Source organism: Cimex lectularius, unplaced genomic scaffold, assembly GCF_000648675.2.
Source record: "Cimex lectularius strain Harlan isolate CLEC.00 unplaced genomic scaffold, Clec_2.1 scaffold188, whole genome shotgun sequence".
Lineage (NCBI taxonomy): Eukaryota > Metazoa > Arthropoda > Insecta > Hemiptera > Cimicidae > Cimex > Cimex lectularius.
Genome location: NW_019392882.1, coordinates 842,431 through 865,665, shown reverse-complemented (window position 1 = coordinate 865,665; position 23,235 = coordinate 842,431). Strand labels below are relative to the sequence as shown.

Below are 23,235 nucleotides of genomic sequence, written 5' to 3'. Positions count from 1 at the left end.
TTATTTATGTACATATACAAAATGGGAGGTAGATCAAAATCTATTATATTATTAATGCACTTATTTCCATGTTCAATTTTACATTTTTTAATTTCAAATTTCTCAAACCAATCTAGTTCTCTCCCTTTGTTAAAACTATGTAACACTGTTGTATTTAAATTTGGATTGAAATTGATTGTTTTTTTTGTTTTTTTTTTTAATATGGTCCTTAAATTGCGAAAATTGGTTCGATTTAGGCATGTGTTCTTTTGCTCTCGTTTTTATTTCTCTACCGCTTTGTCCTATATATTTAATATTACTATCATTACAATTAAGTTGGTGAACCCCGATTTTTGCCAAGTTGTTTGTCTTTATGTTTTGAGAGGATGTTTTTAAGTGAACCCGTACTTCTAAAAGCTATTTTAACCTTCTTGTATAAAAATTTTACTAACTTTTTCCGATAATTCACCAATGGCAAACAACGGAAACCTAAGGATTCATTTTATAGTGGGGTGGCTAAGTCCTATTGTAGATTATTTTTAAGTTAATTTTTTATTCTTTTAACTAGCAACCTACCAATAAATATTTCTAAGATACCCATTGTTTTTTGCTAAGGTTTTAATAGTTTCTAATTCTTTATTATAGTTAGCAGGTGTTGATGGAAGTTTTAACGTACGGTCTCTAGAGCCAAATGAAACCAGCAGCCTTTTGGGACCATGGGTGGGAAGAATCTGCATCATAATGTCTGCAGTTGTGGGATTCTATATACGTCTATTTTTATTAGGTTGTTTATTATGGACAATTTTAGGTCTAAAAAGTTCAAACAACCGTATTTGTTAATTTTCAATGTAAAATTTATATTACGGTGCAGAGAATTAATTAGTTGGAGGAATTCTTTGAGATCCTCTAATGTTCCCGACCATACGCATAAAATATCGTGTACATAACGTTTCCAAAAATGAACATATTTAATTAATTCGTTGTTTGATTAGAAAAGATTTTTTTTCTCGAAATTATCCATGAATATTTCGGCACAAAGTGGGGATAATGGAGACCACCATTGGTAACCCTTTCATTTCGTAAAATTTATGATTAAATTTAAAATAATTATATAGTACGCATATATTTAAGAGGCCTATTGTATATTTTTTACAAATTCGTCAATAGAATTCTCGGTAAGTTTTTGCTTTATGAGTTTAGTACATTCTTCAACGGGGATATTTTTGAATAAATTAGTAACATCAAATGACACTAAAACACAGTTTTTGGGTATATTGATGTTATTTAACTCTTTTATCAATTCTAAAGAATTGTTAATACCGAATGTAAGTTTGAAATTGGTGTGGTTTTTAATTATTTTGTCAATTGTACTAGCAAGTTTATAGCATGGGGAATTATAAAAGGACACTACTGGTCTTATAGGTTTGTTTTCCTTGTGAATTTTGACTGTACCGTACAACATCGGGGGTTTCGGGTTCATTAGTATTAGTTTTTTAACTGCATACTGGTTATCTGAGAATAAAAAATCACTATTTTTTATGGCTGTTTGAACTTAAGTTTTTAATTTTAAGGTGGGATCTTTTTGTGTTTCTTTACAGTCATTACTATTTAGGAATTCCTCAAGTTTAGAAACGTAATTTTGATGTTCAATGATAACTATACTATTTCCTTTATCGGCTTTTAAAATAACGTTGTTGTTAGTTTTTTACTTTTTATCAATAGAACTAATTGTACGTGGGATATTTAATTTTTTGACGTTTAGATTTACCAAGTTTTGTTTAATTTCAGCACATTTATTGTTTTAATATTTTTGTTTTAATTATTTCAGCACCTTTATATTTTATATTTGTATTTATATTACAACAATCTACCAATGAACGAAGAGATAGTAATTTTTTTGTATCCAATTCTGTTTTAGGGACAAATTTTAAGCCTTTGTTTAATAAATTGTTTTCTTCTTTATTTGTTAGTACTATGTTAAGTTTATAACCCTTAGGTAAAATTTAACTGGAGTTTTTGGGTCTTGAGTAGTTTTAAGTGTACCGTACTTTAAGTTTTTAACTTTTTTATCTAATATACTTTGTTTTTTACCAATGATAAATTTAACATTTGACCGCGTATCATAATCGAATTCGTCCCATTCTACTGGAGACGATAGTGAGGAAAGCCTAATGTGTACAATATATCGATAAAAACGTTTTGTATCTCTTTGACTGTACAATTTATGTAATTCATTATTTAAAATGGTTTTTTGGCATTTACGTTGTAAGAGAGTTGAACAGTTCTTAATATTTAATTGAGCAAGAACGAATTTTGGGGTTAGATTTAATTTCAAACATTGGGAATTGAACCAGATTGATTTGTTGATTTTTGAGCATGAAAGTCTCAATTTATAATAAAGATTTAAAAGTACTTGTTTACTTACAGATTTTAAGTAAGTGGAGGTAATATTGATTGTGTTAGAATCCATTACTTCCCAGTGATCCTACTAGGGTTCTCTTTTTTTTCAAAACTAGCGTTTCGTTAATAAATGAACCACAAGCCGACCACGGTTTATATTTTTAGGATCGATAGAAGTTTCGAAAAAAGTTTAACATTTTGATCATTGGTTCAGCAGTTTTGAACACTTGTTACTTGGAAATTCTCTCTAGACTTGATAATGGTTAAGTCCTTTGACTCCCATCGCATAAGCACCGTTAGATATTATCCAGATTGTAATCAAAGGACTGCTTATTCGCCAAGGTCTTGAAAGTGAGTTGTTTAGAGTTTTCCCCCTTAGATATGCAATAAAACCTCCAACCTTATATTGCAGAAAAAAATGCAAGCTAATTTTTATAACAAGGCAGACAAACAGTTTTATTATGTTGAATGTATTACCTCCGAGGGGTGTAGGTAATATTATATTTGTTAAGAGCAAATTACAAGCTTATATTAAACGAAAAACACCTTAAAATATCATTTTATGTATTGGTTTTTATTAATTCCATGGTAAAAAAGGCTGAAATCAAACGGATATCTTAAAAAACTACTACTTTCGCTGAATTTAGTTCGAAGAGTCCAAACATTTTTGCAGTAATGTTGCCAAATTTAACAAAAAACAAAGACTATAAAACATTTACATATTTGTTTAGACAAATTCCAAATTAAACAGGCTACAATATAATGAATATCTTATAAAAAAAATTCTAAGTAATATTCCAACAGTTCAAACATTTCTGTAATATTTCTAAACTGAAAACAAAAGCTTACAATAAAAGTTTATTTGTTTTTAAAAATGTCCTATCTCAAGGAGCAAAAAACCAAACAAATATCTTACAAAATATGTATTTCCACAGACTGGATTAATGTTCCTACGACCATCTGTAATGACGTTACCTAATCTGTCAAACAAAAACATACTAAAATACACTTGACTATCTTAAAAAAACATCCACTTCCTTGATTGTTTCTTTGGAAGTGGATGTTTAAGATAGTTGTGAAGGGTGTTTTAGTAGGTTTTTGAAAAAATTTGGTTTTGTTGTAATTTCTCTTAATAGTGGCAGACTAAATCCAATAATATCTTACAAAACCTACCAATATTTCTGTAATGACGTTACCTAAACTTTTACACCAAAAGCACACCAAAAACCAATTTTTTTTTAATAATACCTACTACAAACCATTTTCTTTCTAATTTATGTCAAACAGGCTTAAAAATAATGAATATCTGTAATAACATCTATCTCCAAAGAATGAATCCATGTGGTAATTTCATGTCAAACAGGCTAAAATAAACGAATGTTACACTTAGTTATTGCACTTTTTTTAGCAAAGTACAATCAAATATTTACATTTTTTTTTTTTTAAATCACGGTTTACTACGTTTCCAGCCAACGAATATCTTTAACAAAAATCTTTAAAACAAAAGCCTACTTAAAAACTAATTTTTTTCTTTTTAATTCATGGAAAACAGACTGAAATCCAATGAATATCTTGAAAAATGTCCACTTCCACTAGCAGGAATCAATTTCCTGCTTGCCCAACAGCCCTGTAATGAATTTTAACTAAACGTTTATTAAATCAAAACCTTCCAAAAACTTAAGGCAACATGTTGAAATCTAATAAATAAATAAAAAATAAAAAATTTATACAACATTCAATTCCACATTCTGAATCAATGTTCCTAATCAAACATTTCTGTAATGACGTTACCTAAACTTTTAAACAAAAACACTAAAAAAACATATTTTTTATGTTTAATTTATGGCAAACAGGCTGAAATCCAATGATTGTTAAAAAAACACTCTTCTACAGACTGAATCAATGTTCTTACAAATAAAACAGATTATTATTTCCTAATACCTCAACACCCACTTTCAAAGACTGGTATCAATGTTGTAAAAAAACCTAAACTTAAAAAAATTATTTCATTCAGCAAACATGCTGCTAAATCAATAAATATCTTTAAACAAAATCCACTTCCAAAAAATAGTTTCATGTCAAACCGGACAGAACCCAACAAATATATTAAAAATATATCCACTTCCACACACTGGATCAACGGTCCTACAATCCAAACATTTCTGTAATGACCTAAACTGTCAAGTGAAGATAATTTTTTCTTTTTAATTCATGGCAAACAGGCTGCTAACGAATATCTTTAAAAAACATCGTTAAAAAAATGAATCATTTTTTGTTGTAATTTCCTACCAAACAGACTAAATAAAACTTACTAATCTCATTTAAAAAAAAAAAAATCACTTCCAAAGATTGACTCCAAGTCTACCACAAAAATATTTCTGCAATGTCACCTACCTAAACTTTCAACCAAAAACTAACGACAATAATCAATTTGATTTTTAAAATTCCACGTCAATCGTGATAGAAGAAAACAAATATCTTACAAAATAAACATTTCAACAGACTGGATCATTGTCCACATAACTAAACATTTCTGTAATGATACTTTTAAACAAAAATCTGATACAAAACCACTTTTTTTCTTTTTAATTCATGGCAAAATAGGCTGCTCCAATCCAACGAAGATCTTAAAAAATGTCCACTTCCTAAGAATAAATCAATGTTGTAAATTCATGTTAAACAAGCTAAAATAGAACAAATGTTCAAAAACACCTCCACAGAGTTGTTTCTCTTACTTCGTTACTACACTTGTTAACAAAAACTTACTAAATTATAAATTTTTGTAATCTTTTAGGCCTAACTGCCTAAAATGGATTAAATTTTTCGAACAATATCCATAGTAGTAAAATAATATTCCTACTACTCAAATGTTTATGGAAAATAAAATTAATTTTCTTCAACAAAATCCACTATCGTGTTACAGGTTTGTTTGTCGTACATTACCAATTTTAATTAGTAGCCAAAAATAAATGGAAAAACAAATAGAACTGTTGGTTTATTCGAGTTTGTACAATCTACCCTTTCACTGAACATTATTACTTCAAAACATGTCGCAAGAGGCATCTAAATCATGTTTTTACATATCGACTAATAAACGAATCTAGTTGTTTTTTTGTTTTTTCCTGATGAGGCAACAGGGTGAAAAATTTGACACGCAGTACCGACTGCCCCGAGAATGGCAGCACTCGTGGACAACGAGAGGGTAGTTGTATTAAGATTGCCCGAAGGGGGAGATTTAAGGGCGGCGGAGTGGAGTAGGAGGATGAGAGACGGAGAGGAGGAGCGAAGGCAAAGAGAAATCAATAGCAAAGAGAAGGGGCGATGTTGCCGGATCTAGCCCACGGATATGTTGCTGAGGGGGGCCTATTCAGAAACCTCTTCGGCAGGCCATGAACATCCGAACACAGAAGAAGACACGAAGCCCCCGGGCCACGTAATTCACCCCCAAAAAGGTAAACGGACGGACGACTTACCGGCTGTGCCTCACGAGCTCATCGTTCTCCGACGATTTCCTCGGTTCTCCTATCCTCTGTTTAGAGTCCCTGGAAGAAAAAATAATATTAAAATGGAGAATATTAATATTTAAACATAAAAACAACCATGAAAATACAAGCAACTGAGCTAAATTGAATTGACCTTATGTGCGTGCTTTCTCTGATTTCACATACTTTGGAACTGGTCTGTTTTGTTTTTCGATGAGCTATTCTGTACATGAAAGTTTTCAAGTCGTGAAAAGAATTTTAATTATCTAGTTTATGAATTCAGAGATTCATCGTGATTTTAAAATATTCCTATTCATCCAATGCTAAACCTAACTAAATCAGTAGTGGACATTTGGATTGTCTTTGGGGATTATGTTCATAACATTAGGATTTTAGCACTTCCCAAGCTTGAGAGAATAATTTACTACTTCATATGAAATTTTGGACCAAGAACCTTCTGATGTATAAACTTTCCGCGACTTAACCAGATCAGTTGTGAATTGACATTACTTTAGCCCACACCGTGGGATTTTTAGCATTTTTCTAACTGCACAGTGTACATTTCTGTGTAAAATTTGATACAAAACTACCAAATACACCAATGATTCTGAATTTCTCTCTATTTACAAACATCCAATGTCCACTGCGAATTAACGAGATCTATTGTGGATGTCAAGTCCATGCCATTCAATATTATTAGTTGATAGAAATAAACAAACTTTTTTTTGTGAGGAAATTTGGAAGAAAATACCTAAGACTAGTAAAATCTAATTTTACTTTTGGGGGCAATTGTTGATGCGTAAACCTTCCTATCACCTGCGACTTAATGAGATCTGTTGTGAATTGACATTATTTTCGTATATACCGTGGGATTTTAGTACTTTCCTAGGCGCATCACAGACATTTCTATGTGAAAATTTGAAGTGAAGAAAAAAGTCAAAACCTTTGTAAAATCTAGTCTTGCTTTTGGGGGTTATTGGTGATGTGCACATCTTCCTTTCACCTGCGACTTACGAGTTCTGTTATGAATTGACATTATTGTTGTGGGATTTTAACATTTTCCTAGATGCAGGGTAAGTAACATACTTTTATGTGAAAAAATCTGCTTCAAATCAGACCTTTGTAAAATCCAGCATTGGTTCTGATGCCAATAATAAACAAGTTAAAAACAAAACATGCACAATGAGACCCAACAAGATCTATAATGAATCTATATCCATAGCATTTAACCTTTTCCTAGGTTTAGAGTTTCAACCATTAGAGTAATTAAAATTACAGTAAATGTGGTTGTGGTTTTGAACAGCTCCACATCCGTTGGACTATATCTGGTGTGGATCGATTACTTCCATACTTTACAATTTTAATATTCCCTTCCCAAGGTTCAGAGTAAAACATGGTCTTATACTTAATCTTATTATTACGTCTGAAATAATATTCTTATACTTCTTATTATTTATACGTCAAAATATAGTATAGAAAAGAACCAAAAAGCTTTGTAAAATCTAATGTTGGTTCATGGAACCTTGGTGATTCCAACCTCCAATGTCCATTTACTAACATGTTTTTACTGTACATACATGTCCATACCACAAAAAATTTCAGTATTTTGGCACTTTTCTAGGTGCCAGACTTTCTTTATGCGTTCCTAAATGATGATGCCATATCCGGACTTTAGTCACATAGACGTGTCGTCTGCTTCTCCTTGGCACAGTCGAATAAACATCTCAGCCCATTGTCTTGAGGTGATTTCAATGTGCCATAATCAATGAAGAGGATTGTAGTACATCAATCCAGCGATTTTTGTCTTCCTGTTTAAAATAGTTATGGATTTTCTTTACATTGTCTCAAACCTGATATTTTAGCCCTGTGGGAAATTTTTCTTTCCTCCATCTCAGTTCAGTTGCACTTCCAGCATACTTTGCCGTGTGCTTAATCGTGGTCCTGGTTCTACTTTAAAAGCTCCAAATTCCTTATTTTCATTATTTTTCTTTGTTAGTTTATTTTAGGCTCTTCCAGACTATATATGAACACATTCTCATAAAATTTTATATATGCTTATGATGTGATTTATGAACATTTACATTTTCATTTTGCCAAAGCAATGTCAATGATGAAAACACAATACTTAACACAAGTCTTATTAAAAACAAGTTCATTATTTTTAAGCAAAAGAGCCCAGATGATATTTTATTGTTTATTATGCAAAAGTAAAAGGTTAGGGAAAGAAATGTAGATTTTTTTGTCTGTTTGTATCCTAATGCCCACTAAACAACAAAGTATGGTGCCTTGGTAAATGTCAAACGCCAAATTTTAATAACTGTAAGGTTTGCACGTTGTCCTTAGCCGTTCCAGACAAGTTTTTTTTATATATATGTATACTCTTGTGTAAACTATAATATAGAAATATTTTACTTTCTAACATGGCTGTATAGTTTAGCTTGTTATAATCAAGGGAAAAATCCGACCTGATTGAGAATTGAAATAAGATTAAGCACTCCAGCGTTTTTTGGCCTGTCGAACAACAACAGGATTTTGAATAATGTTAAGGAAACGTAATAACGTAAAACTTATTTCACCATAGTTTTTTCTACATTTTTTTGTTGATAAATTATGCGATTTGTCTTTGAATATCATAAAGCCTGCATATTTGCAGTCCATCATCCCAGATCATCCTGATTTCTCGTCTATACTCTCTCTGATATTTAACCATCAAGACCTACCTACCAATGTTTAAGATTTGGAGAAGAATAAAGTGAATTTAGGCCAGTAGTTTCTAGCAACAACGCATGACTAAAATGGGTCAAGATCTTTAAACTAAAAGCCAAGTATTTTATTTAGGTTTTACATAATTTCATGTCGTCATAAAACCGTCGAGTGCATTGTTTGAAACGCATTCGGGATGGAAAAGGCCAATTATATTTCTATTTCGCGGCGAACAACCAACCTTGTTTTTGTAAATCCTTTTGAATAGAATGGATTGTAACATTATTCCAATAATTCATCTCCGATTTCACTCAAGGTTTCCTTGGCAATTACGGTTCAATTGTAATACGAGTCGATTGTTGGCTTCGGCGTCTTTTCTTTTCGCCGAAATGCCTGGATATGTGATTTTGATGACAATACGTCAAGCCAGACGTGGAACCTTGGGAAAAACTGTCGACAGTTACCAGTGGTCTTGCTTGAACCGAGTGAACTATTCTTCCAGAGTTACAAAAACGTATCAAAGATGGGGAAATAATTCTAAACAAAACTACTGATGAACCTGTTTAGTTCAAAATTAAATAGCTCTAGGAAACTGGATTTTTTAAAAATGATTTTTGTATGAATTGTTCTTTACTTTTAACTCAAAATGTGCCAGATGTGCATACTTCCCGTCGCGGCACGTTGAGTTAACAGTTTCCCAATTCGCTGAACCGTTAAAACGAAAAAGTTCCTAATCCTCCAAACTTCTCAACGGCCGCACCGATAAAGTTTCTCTTTCCTTTTAAATAATTAAAGAAAGACGGAATTACACGGGATAATTTCGCCAGTAAACATCCGCCAACAGCGAGGGGGAAATGTCGGATTAAAGCAAAAACCGCAAGAGAAAAATCGTTCCGAAGAAATACCGCTGTAAAATTCGAACGGTTAAATTTAACGGTCGGGATGTGGCATAAAATATGACTTCTCGAGAGTCATAAAACCCGGTCACACATGAAAAGTACCGTTCACCTGCTAAATGATAATCGTGTTCGGCGAAAATTAACATTATTGAAACGTCCGCGAAGTTTTTCTTTTAAAACCTGACCCAGACATCTTGACAATTATTTAGGCCAACAGGATTTAACAATTTTTCAAAACTAAGCTGGTGGTATAAAATTAAAGGTATACAGGTATGAAAATGCATTAACTAATCCTCGCAGGTAACTGGGGAAAATTAAGTCTACATGCCAGGAAATGCAATATACAAGGTACCTTTAAAAAGGAATATCAATTTCAATTCAGCGGGACTAAATAAACATTATACCCTGGAATATTTAGATCTAGTCCGCGCATTCTCGCTGTTTATCTCACGCGTACGGAGATCTGTCTGCCAATTAAACTTGGCGCTACAAAATAGACAATTTGACATCGGCTAAAACGAGGGTCCGTCTAATCTCGCTGAATATACTAACCTTTGCCTTATCAGCGACTGTATTATTCATATAGTTATATGAATGTATACGGCAATAATAAACGATGTTTGCTATCAAAACTGGTCATAATTTCTCTTATTGTATTAAAACCTAGCAACTTTCTAAATAAAAATTATAAACGATAAAAAAAAATCAGCGATCATCTGGAGGCGAGTCGATAAACATTTAACTGAAGGTTGGAAAACCTCAAAACTATCCATGAACGAAATAAGATGTCCATAGGGCAAAAAATTTGCATTAACGCATGAAAAAAATAGATGGTAAGCACTTAAATGTGTCAAGATTGTAAAACGAACTCATTAACGAAATAAGTGAAACTTAAATTTGAAAAACTAAAACTCAAAACAACGCAGTGACGAAATGACTTGAATTTAAAATGCTAACTCACAAACGAGATAAGTGTAACTTAAATTCGTAAAAAAATTCAAAACAACCAAATAACAAAGCCAGTTCGACTGAAAATTATTTGGAGATCGTGAGATGCGGTCTGGTGTGATGTAGGTTTAGAAAAATATTTTCTTTATCGTTCCGACGTTTCGATCGTTGTTGAGATCATCTTCAGGGCTGGGATTTACACAACATTGCTTAAATTGTACAAATACATGTATGATNTAATTAGTTGTAATATATTAATTGGTCAAGCGGACCACGAAATTAGTGAATTTAATGTTTATAAACTTCAATTAATTAACGTTTTTAGTTGAGATAAAAAAGTCAAGTGACTCGAGCAGGATTCGAACCCACGATCTTCGGCTCGATACGCCGCTGCTCTACCTTACCCCCACCTTTTGAATTTTCCCTCCTTTTTGCCATTTTTCAAATGTCGTGTAATCTATTTGATTCTCGGCGACAAATGAAATGGCCACGGAGAGCTTTAGTTAACGTATACTTCTTTTTAACTTCTTAAAGTCACTAGTTTTCGAGGTTCGCTTGATCAATTAATATCTTTCAATTAATTAAGATTTTTAGTTGGGATAAAAAAAGGTGGGGTTGAGATGGGAAGTTGGTGTCCCAGTGGATCGAGGTCACGGTAGCTCAAGTGGTAGAGCAGCGTGGTTTCGAATTCCGCTCGTGACACTGACTTTTCATCTAAATTAAAAACCTTAATTAATTGAAAGATATTAATTGGTCAAGCGGACCACAAAACTAGTGAATTTAACGTTTATAAATCTCAGGCCCCGAAGATGATCTCAATAAAGATCGAAACGTTGGGACGATAAAGAAAATGATTTTCTAAACCTACGAGCACACCAGACCGCATCTCACGATCTCTAAATAATCATTAATTAACGGTCATTAAATACCACACATTTGACTGAAGTAAGAAATGTTGGATACGACTGATTTCGCTGTTGCTATGAAATAGTGTTTTGCCTTAACATTAGGATATTATGACTATATGGAATTGATACTCTATGAATGAATTAGGGATATTACTAAATCTTTATTGTGATGTTAGTAATATAAATAGTTATTCAGATATCGTGAAATGCGGTCGGGTGTGATGTAGGCTTCAGAAAAACATTTTCTTTATCGTGCCAACGTTTCGATCTTTTATTGAGATCATCTTCAGGGCCTGGGATTTACAAACAATGTTTACATTTAACAAATACATTTAGGATTTGGAAAAGTGAATTTATATAATGCAAAATATATTTATTCAAACAAAGTATTTCTACTTCGTAATATAAATGTAGTGATCATTAATTTGCAAGCAAAAATCTGGGATTACAAAGTTCACACGAGGGTGAGTAGATAACTTTTGACATACAACTACCAAATTTTGGTTTCAACTGTGTTAATTTAGTGATAATGTAAGGTGCAAGAAAAAAAACCATAGCTTGGAGTTATTAAGTGCAATTGGTTGAGAGTCTATAAACTTTTGACTATGCTATATCTTGGGTCCATCTGTTCTTGTTAATGCTATGAGGTAGTCTTTTGCCTTAAGACAGTGTAACAGCACTCATGCAAATGTATACTCAAAAATTAAATGGATAATTTAAAAAAAATGAACTAAGAACAATTTCGGAAGAATTTTATTGTCATCGAAGATCCATCAAATACAGAAGCAGTTAAAGTAACTTTTGCAATATCAATTAAATTCGTAATTTTGTAAATTTGTAATGAATGGAGAATATTGTATTCAGCTGGCTTGTAAATGACTTAATAGAGTCGTATCTATTCTGGGAGCGTCAGCCTAATCAATATTCGCTAGTCCCAATGAAATCCCCCTGAGATCACAGATAAATACGGATCCTATTAATCTTGTTTGTTTTATGTCGATAATCTATTCGTGTCGTATGTTCTTCTTGAACTAAATCAAGAAAAGGGATACAAGTGGTGGAAGTTAGGAAAAAAATTAACACCACCCACGTTTCGAGAAGTTTTTATCCCAGGCAATTCGCATAATTGCATATTTAAAAACCAAATTTCCTGAAATTGGCTATTCGGCGTGGAGAAATGGGCCGGCCAACGTAGCAATTATACACTGAATGAATATATCCCAGAATTATGAAACGCTTCGTCCCTATCTTCTTTTTCACCTCATGCCTAGAAATTATAGGGTTTTCAACCTTTAATTAAGAAGAATCACATTGTTTACACGATCTGATATAAAATGAATTTACATTTTTTTTTTCAAACCTGAGGCCCTAGTCAATATTTCCTCCCCGGGGACTGATAATGTCAGCGAAAAGCACGCAACCGATGATAAAACCGGTTCATGGTTTTTTTCCTAGCTACAATAGAAAAATAAATAAACAGCCCTCAAAGATCACGAATTGATATAATAAAACTTTGAAATTCGGTTCGATTAATTAGCAAATAAGAGAAACCACTTGGTTCAGTTGACAAAAATCAATATTAAATTCAAACAGAAAGAGTACGGGTCAAGTCAAATCCCTGAATATTTATTTAAGATGTACAATATTTTTGAGACCTTATTGTTATTCTTACGGCACTCTAGCCCCAGAATCTCTCTCTCTCTCTCTCTCTCTCTCACTCTCTCTCTCTCTCTTTCTCTCTCTCTATTTTCTCTTTTCTCTCTCTCTCTCTCTCTCTCTCTCTCTCTCTCTCTCTCTCAATATTTCAAAGTAATTCTATTTTGTGATACTTCTTCCACGAGTTATGTGAGTGATAGACCTGAATTCGAAAAACAACATTCAAACAAATCACCAACAATTACTCAAAGAAGTCGGATACGTCGAAACTACACAATTCCTTTTGCACGAAATCACACTTTCATACATTAAGTTAAGGAATTAAATAGGTAATTAATCAGATTCAAGATACCCCTGTGATTCACAATAATTAATATAAATTATTACAAAAAGTAGGACAACTATAAAAAGGGTGAGGAAATCAGTCTTGTGGAATTATATTTCACTAATAATCAATTAGACATAGATATTTAAAAAAGGGCAGACTTTTGACATTTTAAGCAAGTTGTTGGCAAACGACAAAGTCGGAAGAATATGTCGAGGAAATGGAATTATGTGCAATAATCAAAACCTCGTTTTAAATAGTTGGGTTGAATCGACAAAATAACAAGGAAAAGGAAGATGAGAAAAGGTCTTCTTTCTTCCTAATTGAAGAAACCTGTCAAATTCAGAGAAATCCATTCGAACGTTGATTGTTCAGAATGAAGGAGAAGCTTTATACGGACTTTAGACCGATGTGTGTACAAGGGGTATGTAATTAGAATGACCTAGTTTGGAATCAATTGAAAATTTTATTTTTGAAAAAGAGAATAGTCATGGGGTATTTCAGTCCAAAACAAGGTTATAAAAACCGTCTACGTTCTACATCAATTTGGTAAACCTATATCACTAATTAAATGAATGAACATGGAATTGCATTACTTAAATTTATCGTATTTTTAATACCTAAATGCCACTGGATAAAGGCTGACGGATAAATGCTGACTATTTTACTATGTTTAAACATATATTCAACAAAGTAATTGCTTAATTAATCTATTGGAATAAATATTATTTATGTTTGGTGAACTTTAAGTTTAAACATAATTTGACAACGATATTCAATCATACTTAAATTTGACATCATTTCTTCCAAAACTCATTCAAGAAATGAGTGGTACTTCAATTTGTTAAATATTGATCATCATACTGGTAATTAAAGTTGTTAAGATTATAACATTAAAACATTAATAATTTAATTGAGACAAGTAAAACGTAAATTTGGAAAACCTAAACACGAACCCATGAACGAAATAAGATGTACATAGGGCAAAAAATTTACATTAACCCTTGAACAAAATAAATGGGAAGCACTTAAATATGTCAAGATTGTAAAACGAACTCATTAACGAAATAAGTGAAACTTAAATTTGGAAAAATACTCAAAACAAACCAGTGACGAAATGAGCTGAACTTTCGAAGTCAGTTCTACTTAAAATAATTTGAAGATCGTGAGATGCGGTCTGGTGTGGCGTACGTATAGAAAAACATTTTCTTTATCGTTCCAACGTTTCGATCTTTATTGAGATCATCTTCAGGGCTTGGCACTTATAAACATTGTTTAAATTGAACTGAATTGTACTTAAAGTGAACGAAACTTCAACACTAAATCATTGAAGAAGTCATGTAAGTAACCGTCTATACGGTGGGTGTACTTAAATTTGTCAAGATTGTAAAACTAACTCATTAACGAAGTAAATGGAACTTACATTTGGGTTTTAAAAAAATTCAACACATCGCATTATCAGAGTGAATTGTACTTAAAAAGGGCGACAATTTAACACTAAATCCATGTCAGTGATACTTGGAATTAAATGTAACTTAATTTGGCATGGTACTTAAATTTGTTACATCAGTGATTAAGTCAGTGACACTTAAATTTGCTTACATTTTAACACTAACTTATGAACGAAGTAAGTGAAATTGGGTTGAGAAACAGAGGTAAGTGGTTCTTAACTTTGGCATAACTGTAACGAGGTCAATGGTACTTAAATATAGGAAAATTTCAATATTATCTGATTGACGAAATCAGTGGGGGTTAAATTTGGGTAAAATTCAACACAGCCCAAGAACGAAATAAATTATCCTTATTGGGCAAACGTTTATCACTAATTATTCAGAAATCGTGAGATGCGGTCTGGTGTGATGTAGGTTTCAGAAAAACATTTTCTTTATCGTGCCAACTTTTCGATCTTTATTGAGATCATCTTCAGGACCTTGTGTTGTCTGTATTTCAGCAAAAAAGTTCTCTGGTTGATAGCCGATGGGAGTTTCTTCTCATTGTTGGCGATGTCCTTCAGAATACTTTTAGCTTCGTGTCCATATACAGTTGAAATTTGTTCATAGAATCCCGTGTTCTTCGTTCTTCTCGTGTAGAAATGTGTGGTGATGATCCTGAAGATACGTTGGCACGACAAAGAAAATGTTTTTCTGAAACCTACATCACACCAGAGCGCATCTCTCGATTTCTGAATAATTATCGATTAACGGTCACTAATCACCACACACGTTTATCACTAAGTAATTAACGGAGTCCGTATTTACTTAGATTTGGTAAAAGTTAAACACGTGTCCTTTAATGAATTGAAACTTTAATTTGAGTGAGAAAACCAAAGATAGTGGAATTAATATGGCAAGGCACTTAAAATGGTAATAAAATGTGTTAATAAAAGTCAGTATCACTTAAATTTGGCTTAACTTTAACACTAACTCATTAACAAAGTAAAAAAATCTTTGGACAAAGCGTAATAGTCACCGATCATTTTGGTCCGCCAGGTAAGTTAGCATTTTGTCTTCTTCAGTACCGAAACATAATCGGCAAATACCAAATTGCAGGTTCAACACCCCCTCAGACCACATGGAGTATTCTCACAATGCAGTATGTGCTAGTTACGTACTTTTGGAGACTTAAAACGAATTTAACGGCTGGGATTCGACATAAAAATGAGACAAAATGTTAATTCCAATCAGAAACTATTTTAAAAAAAGACAATCAATACTAGGTGAAGTTTAGTTAAAAACAAGAAAAGCACAATTTGAGAAAGATCTGCAAGGAATCAGGAAGATCTGCATAATTTTATTTTGAGAAAAATAAAGTCAGCAGTAGAGCAAAAAGATGGGAAAAACCGTCTCCAGGTTTATAAAAATGAGAAAACAAGCGTACAAGGGACCGACTTGATAATGACACCGATATAAACGTGCGTACAACTAGATTTTGACCTTTTCGTACGAAAAACTGACAAAAATTGCTTACTTTTCGATTGCAAATCTTCGGACTGAATTCATTGAGGCGTCGCCCAAGAATTCATTTGCACAACACCCAACACGCTCACTTCTCTTTCCACTTCTTTACATTTCACAGCACATCCCCGGTCGGCAGGCCATTCCGAAGTGAACAAGTGCACACTGTGACCGAGGATGGAAGAAAAAAAATCAGGTAGAATTTTCACCCGAGGAAGTTTAGGAGGGCAACGTCGCCTCGGGGTTGGCAGCCAGGTATTAGACCTTCCTTACCTGGGTGGGACTCCCTTTGCCTATAATAAACGGAAATTTTCCTCCTTGAAGGTCGATTTAATAGAAAACCAGTTTTGGAAAAACTTTGATTCCGGTTTCTTTACATTAAAACAACTTTATTGCTCAAATTTGGTATTCCGTTGAGGCAATTTTCATTTACAAGTGATTTACAAGAATTTAGACCTTAAAAGAACAAGGAAATAAAGTTCGATTAAGTCACACAATACAATAATCTCTTTTATTAATAAAATAACATAATTACTAAGAAAATTATGTAACTGGAAGGCCATGTCGCGCTGTACTTGTTTATCGAAACGTCATGCATGCACAACATTATTTGGCAACAATTGACTGAACATCACTATTCGACCAAAAGGCAGAAAAACCTATTCTAACCAAGGACGAAAATATGAAAATCCATTTATATTGGGTTGTCCGGAAAATAATGCAGGATTTTAANGTATGGGAAATTATTTTGATTAAAGAACATTGCTTTAAAGTAACTAGTTTCTTTTTTTTTGTTTAATACCAAAATCCTGCATTATTTTCCGGACAACCCAATACTTGCTGAATCGGAAGGAAATTTTTAACTTTTGACACCACAAAGTGTTGTACTGTTGAAATATGCATTTTTTAAAATAACTTTTGAGTAAATATCTGTTTACAAATCAAGTCATGAAATTGCTAGATATAATAAAATTCTACATATTCGTATGTAGTAGTGTATTGTACACGCAGAAAAATGGCTGAAACGGATCCACCTGCAGTCTGGTTTCGATGTGACTGTTTTCTATGGTTGTTCGGTGGTTGGGCATTGTTAAAAGTTCAGCCTAAGAAGATATTTTCACGGGTAATTTCATTATAGTCCCATTTCCCCCCCGTATGGTGTGGAGGCCCATAGTGTGAAATTAATAATTTCGTCCATTCAGCCCGTATGAACCCCAGCTGCGGTTCGAGGGGGGACCGTCGGACTGCTAAAACGCCGGTTCCTGGTTTGTGGTGAAGGCATGGACGTAGAAGAAAAAATAACTAATAAAACTCCCTCTTTACTTCATCCCAAGAGATTGATATTGTCCAAGAAAAAAGGGGGCATTCGATCAATAAACCTCGCTGTTTTTGCCCCAACCATGCTTTCAAAGTACTGCGGCATGCCGTCTTGAGTGTTTGATATTGGGTAAGAATGAAAGGAATGAAAGAAATCAAAATAACTGTCAATATTTTACCTACTCAATGATAAAAAATGGATCATAAAGAGAACTAGTTAAAATCATAAAATTAAAAGCTACGAATTGTTATTTATTGCAGTAAGGGAAAGGCTGCTAAAACGGAAGTTACGGTTTAAAATAGTGAATTTTCTTTTTCACTCAAACCTGTAAGCAGGAAAAGATAAAAAAATTAATCAACTTGCAACAGTTTTTTACGTAATGATGAATTATGGGAAAATCACTTAAATAACTATAGAGAGAAAAGATTAAAACGTGCGTTCTAAAGGTCTTATTTTATTTCGGTCAATAAAGATAAAATCGTGAATAACTACTCGAAAAAACCTACGTCTCATATGATAGTCGAAAACATACAAACGTCCCGTTTCAAAAATTTGGACAGGTAATTGGACAGATCACGCCTTTCCTGGCATTTAAGTACTGTGTTTTAAAAATAGTCCAAACATCTTGGAATAAACCTTTGTTGAGAAAACCGGGACGAACAGAAATGTTATTCACCTTTCTATAAGAGGGGTATAAGGTCCGTTCCTGTAGATCCTATCCCTCGCTCTACTCCTGGATATGGATTCTGTCGTGTGGTATCCCCCAGTAGTGGCTGAAGCGGTTCCGCTTCTCCTCAGATAGCTGCTTCCTCCGCTTCCCTCGCTCCTTTCGCTTCGCTCGTAAAAATGACTAGATCTTTCGAAACTTCCGCTCAAATCCTCAGAACCCCTGGAACATACGACACGATAAATTTAATGAATAATGCAAAAATGAAGGAACTACTATAACGGACTAGATTACTTTCGCTTATAAAATCATAAAACGATCAAAATATCAGGAAACGACAGTATGCGATTTAAACTGGACAAATACATGGTAGAAATGTGCATGAACTACCGCTCTAAAAAAAGTTAGGTAAACCAACAGTCCACACACATAACTTAAAATTTATATTTAACAGATAGAATGGCATTTAAATTCGACAAACATTTATCCTAAGCTGTGTAACTCCGTAACTAAGTAAATTATGCTTAAATTTGGAGGAAAATAGCTCATTAATAAAAAAATCAAAATTCTATCTAAGAAACGAAGTAAGTGAATAAAATATGGATGGGAAAACCGATGTGACTAGTATAAAATTAAGCACAACTTTAGCACTAATTTATTTTGGAAGGAAAAGGTATTTAAATTGGGGTTCCCATTAGCGAACAAATGGAACTTAAATTTGATCAAACGAGGTGTGTATGGTAGTTAAATTTGTCAAAACTTTAACACTAAGTGAGTAACATGTATGTGAAACTTAAATTTGTCAATATTTAAACACAAATACATTTTTTTAAAAACTCAAATTCACACTTCATAATTACAGCCTTGTAGTATGCACTACCTATTTTTGATAGACTCTTAACACTAATTTAATGAATGAGATTCCACTTAAAACTTGGAGAAAATACAATAAGAGAGTAAGAGTTATTTATATTAGGTGAAGTATTAATTTTAATACGATTGAAGAAAAATCGACAAAATTTGACGAACTATAAATCGAACGTAACAAACGTTATCATACTTAAAGTTAAATTTTCAACACAAAACTCATTAAGGCGTAATTGGCAATTAAATTTAGCAAATTATTTACCCACTAAAGATTGCAAGGGGTACGTAAGTACGGCGATGAACTAAACCTCGTTAGATGTTAAAATTACATGGATTAGAGATTAATTGGACGAAAAATTATGACCAAATGCAACATGGAGCAGTTAAGGTTTTAACTTGAACTTAATTTTTTTTAAATCACTTCAGATTGACTTCCTACATTGAACGTGAACTTTAGACGTTTAATCGTACAAACTTTATTATTACAATGGTTGAACTACTACCTATACTACAACAGATACATATGGCAAGAATGTTTGTCACATTTTTGACAATAAAACTTTTAAAATCGCGAATTCTAACATTATACAATGAGTGGGACCAGGTAAATTTGACAAACTTGTAACTTTTTTTAAACGGAGAATATGCAGCTTAAAACTGAAGAAAATAAATATAAAATAAAGGTTTTTCACGTTCTTTGTTTTAATCGACAAAACTTTGTACATTCATACAACTGGGATGGTGTTATTGGTAAGTTTATAAACGTGGTCCAATTTGGTCGAAAATGTAAATGTAATCCAAAATAGATATTGTTTTCCAAATTAGCAGATGTCGACATTATACAACCACTTGGTGCCTGGTTCGAATCGAAAGAGGATCAAGATACAGTTCAAGTCGTACGACTGAGAAGCCGACGAATTGCACTGTGAGCCAGGAAAGCTAGAACTGCAGTTTCCCATGACGTCACGACCTCCCACCAAATGTTCCAGAGAAGGGGATATATAGAGGGAGCACTGACCTCTAACTATAGATGAGTGGGATACCTAAACAAAAAGAGAGAAAGAGAGAGAGTGAGTGTGTGTGTGTGTGTGTGTGTGTGTGAGATAGAGAGAGAGAGAGAGAGAGAGAGAGAGAGATATCCACCGTACAATATCCTTGGGACTAAAACTAGCATAATTGCACACTCGAAAAGGTGCCCTATATACATTGTACATGAAAGCATTATGAGAAAAAGACCCAGGGGCGATGAGAACACTCAGCAATCTGGCGTAGAAAAGAAAAAATATATATAGCCAACATAATGCACACACGTTCTCATGTGACAGCGCCGTATTCACACCGTTCTGCGCAATAATTATTAGCTGAAATAGTATTGCAATAATACTAATACAAATTCCAAAAATGCACAAGAATGAACCTTTTGTAACATAAAACATGTGAAATGTTGTGGCGGAACATATCAGAATCTGGATTGGAATCGAGAAAAAAAGAAATTATCAATTCTGACATTTCAAAAGTTCAACGACTCGCTGAGCAACCTAAATCAAATCTCGCAATGCCAAGTTTGTTGGTAAGTAGAATGCCGGCTCAAGACCCAAAAATGGCAAATTTATATCCAACAGTTATGGTATTTTTCTGAATTTAGGAAACAATATTCCTACATTAATATCATCACAATAGGTATCACAATTTCGGTATAGTGAAACTGGCAGAACCTTGTCCATCAGAGTGTATGAGGATCTTCACATGCCATGAATAAACGGCTATTTTCAATGTCGTGAGAAAAAAACGCAAAAATAATAAATAATAATACATTAAAATAATAATAAATATAAAAATAATAAATTTTTAGTAATAATTCTGGTATGGTCCATATTCACTGATATGCAGGTAAAAAGAAAGAATGTTATATAAATAATTTTTTAAAAAAGGATTATAAGTTTGTCCTTTTTTCTACTGTGATACAACACATCAGTTAGAAAAATAAATTGGCTTTAACAACGAAATTTTCATATTAGTAAAAAATATTAGCAATTGCCTACTATACAAACATGAAATCTCGAGACGCTTTCAAAGTGAACACAATTCATTACAAAAGTTATTCAGATATCGTGAGATCTGAATAACTATCGATTAACGGTCACTAATCTCTACTCATAACAAAAGCTTAAAATAAACCCGAAAAGATCTGCCAAGCCTCTAAAACAAAACATATAACCAATAAATCATATCCGCATATTTTATTACACTTTAAGAAGGATTAGATGACAAACTAAGATATTTTGAAACACTACTTAAAGATATTGGTCTAAATTTCTGTTGATAGCTTTTCCAAACGTACATCGTCCTTGAATTGCACGGTTGACCGACCCCTGAGGGTAATCCTAACGATTGGAAACCAATCCAGTGCACGGGTGGAGACGTCGTTTGGCTTCGTTCTTGGTTTTATTTGCACTGTGAACTACGAGGCGTGCAACACGTTGAAACAAATTATAATCTAGAAGAACGAGAAGTACCGCACGGGTCAGAAACAAGCAATGGGTTCTCCCGGACATCAGAAGCACTTCCAGGGTCTCCTTTTCAAAGGATTCTTCTAATTTGGGAAAGCGTGCCAATTGAGAATCAAATATGGTCGATAATTGGAATTCCAAACCTGATACCATTCAAAGTAAAACTATGCAAAGGTGAAATTATTTTTAATGTACTTATTAATTAGTGTCCATGATAACAGTAATGCAGAGAAAGAGAGAGAGTGAGATAAATAGTGAGTGAGAAACCGTGTGGGGGCTATAGAGTAAAATCAGTGAGTAACATCTTTCTATATATACGTATCTGTATAACATATACATCACCAATTTTTGTGCTCGCGTGCACAAGTATATGCGTTCTAACGAACGCCTACATAAGATTATAGGTTCTAACTGTAGGAAGAGATTGAGATAAAGAGGATAGAAAAGGGTGTAAGAGCAATTTTCAGAATTTTCGGAGCCTGGGAAACGACTACGAGAACCTGCAATTACGATTAGTAACGAAACTAACAGGGACACAGCAAGGGGTTATTGAAAACTTGGCCGTGAATTCGAAGGGTTTTTAATTTTAGAGATTAAAACTTTGGCTGCATTGAGAAAAACAATCTTCCCCTGTAAATAATTCTATTCGAAAATAATTGAAGATCGGATGGAAATTGTATTGGTTCTTAATTAAGGAAAAGTAATTACGTGGTGGTTATTAATCCATGAGAATATATATGTAGTGTAGTTTTTATATTTTTTTGGAAAGAAACAACTGGTTTACTACCTTGTGTCCCTTTAAAGTAACTTGGCTGTTGTCTCCGTTTAAACCAATATTTTGAAATATGTACATTTCGATTTCATTTTGTTCCCAAATTCCTTTTTTCAAAGATCGAGGATAACTAGCATTTTTTAAGAACTTAACATGGCGGCGTATTATGTATCTGGTGTATGTATCAGGAAGTTTGTCGTTTCCGATCATTTTGATCTTCCTAGCTTCCCTGTATCTATCAGATTAGTATAGGGTTCTCGCCATTTTCTATGGTCGGTCAAGGATATAAGCAGGTTAGGGAAAAATTTACTGGTTTGAAATTCGCATAAACGGAAGGTTCTCAACCTTGATATTAACCTAACCAAATACTGAAGATGACGTTTTTTTTCATGTTGTTTCTTATGGTTGGTCAGGGTCATAAACAGGGAAAGGCACAGATCTTCAACTGAATTCTTATGCCTTTCAAACATTCGGCCCCCGTTTCCCTCTTTATTGCACGAGTTAAGAGACATGTCTTTTTCAATTCTCAACGGATTGTTATTTGCAATACGTTTGTAAAGTCATAAGGTTCGATTTGAATGGCGGTGGCCTACTTCGACCAAAGGCCGCCTGTGTTTCAGGAATGAGTTATTTTCGAATAACGAGCCTTCAAACAAAAGAAATAAAGCCTAAGTGGAAAAAATCTTGAGGATGGGTTTTAGATCCACGCGAAAATAACTTCCTGTTTTCACAAACCGCGCTCGGCCGTCGATGCGTGAAGGGAAAATTACCTGAGATCCATGAGAAATCCTTATCGGCGGATAACGCGAGAGGTGAATAAACGGGGATAATTAATTTCTCCGAGTAA

At 33.4% G+C, this 23,235-nt stretch overlaps 1 protein-coding gene across 7 annotated transcripts in view; it reads right to left on the bottom strand.

Moving 5' to 3' along the window:
• LOC106674369 (protein split ends) overlaps positions 1 to 23,235 on the bottom strand; it is a 169,198-nt gene that overhangs the window by 16,972 nt on the left and 128,991 nt on the right. For all 7 annotated transcript variants that reach the window (XM_014407015.2, XM_014407017.2, XM_014407019.2 and 4 more), the window contains 2 exons: positions 18,249 to 18,461; positions 5,853 to 5,921 (listed from right to left, as the gene is read on the bottom strand). In XM_014407015.2, the coding sequence (XP_014262501.1) occupies positions 5,853 to 5,921; positions 18,249 to 18,461 (282 nt within the window). The remainder of the gene's footprint in view (positions 1 to 5,852; positions 5,922 to 18,248; positions 18,462 to 23,235) is intronic.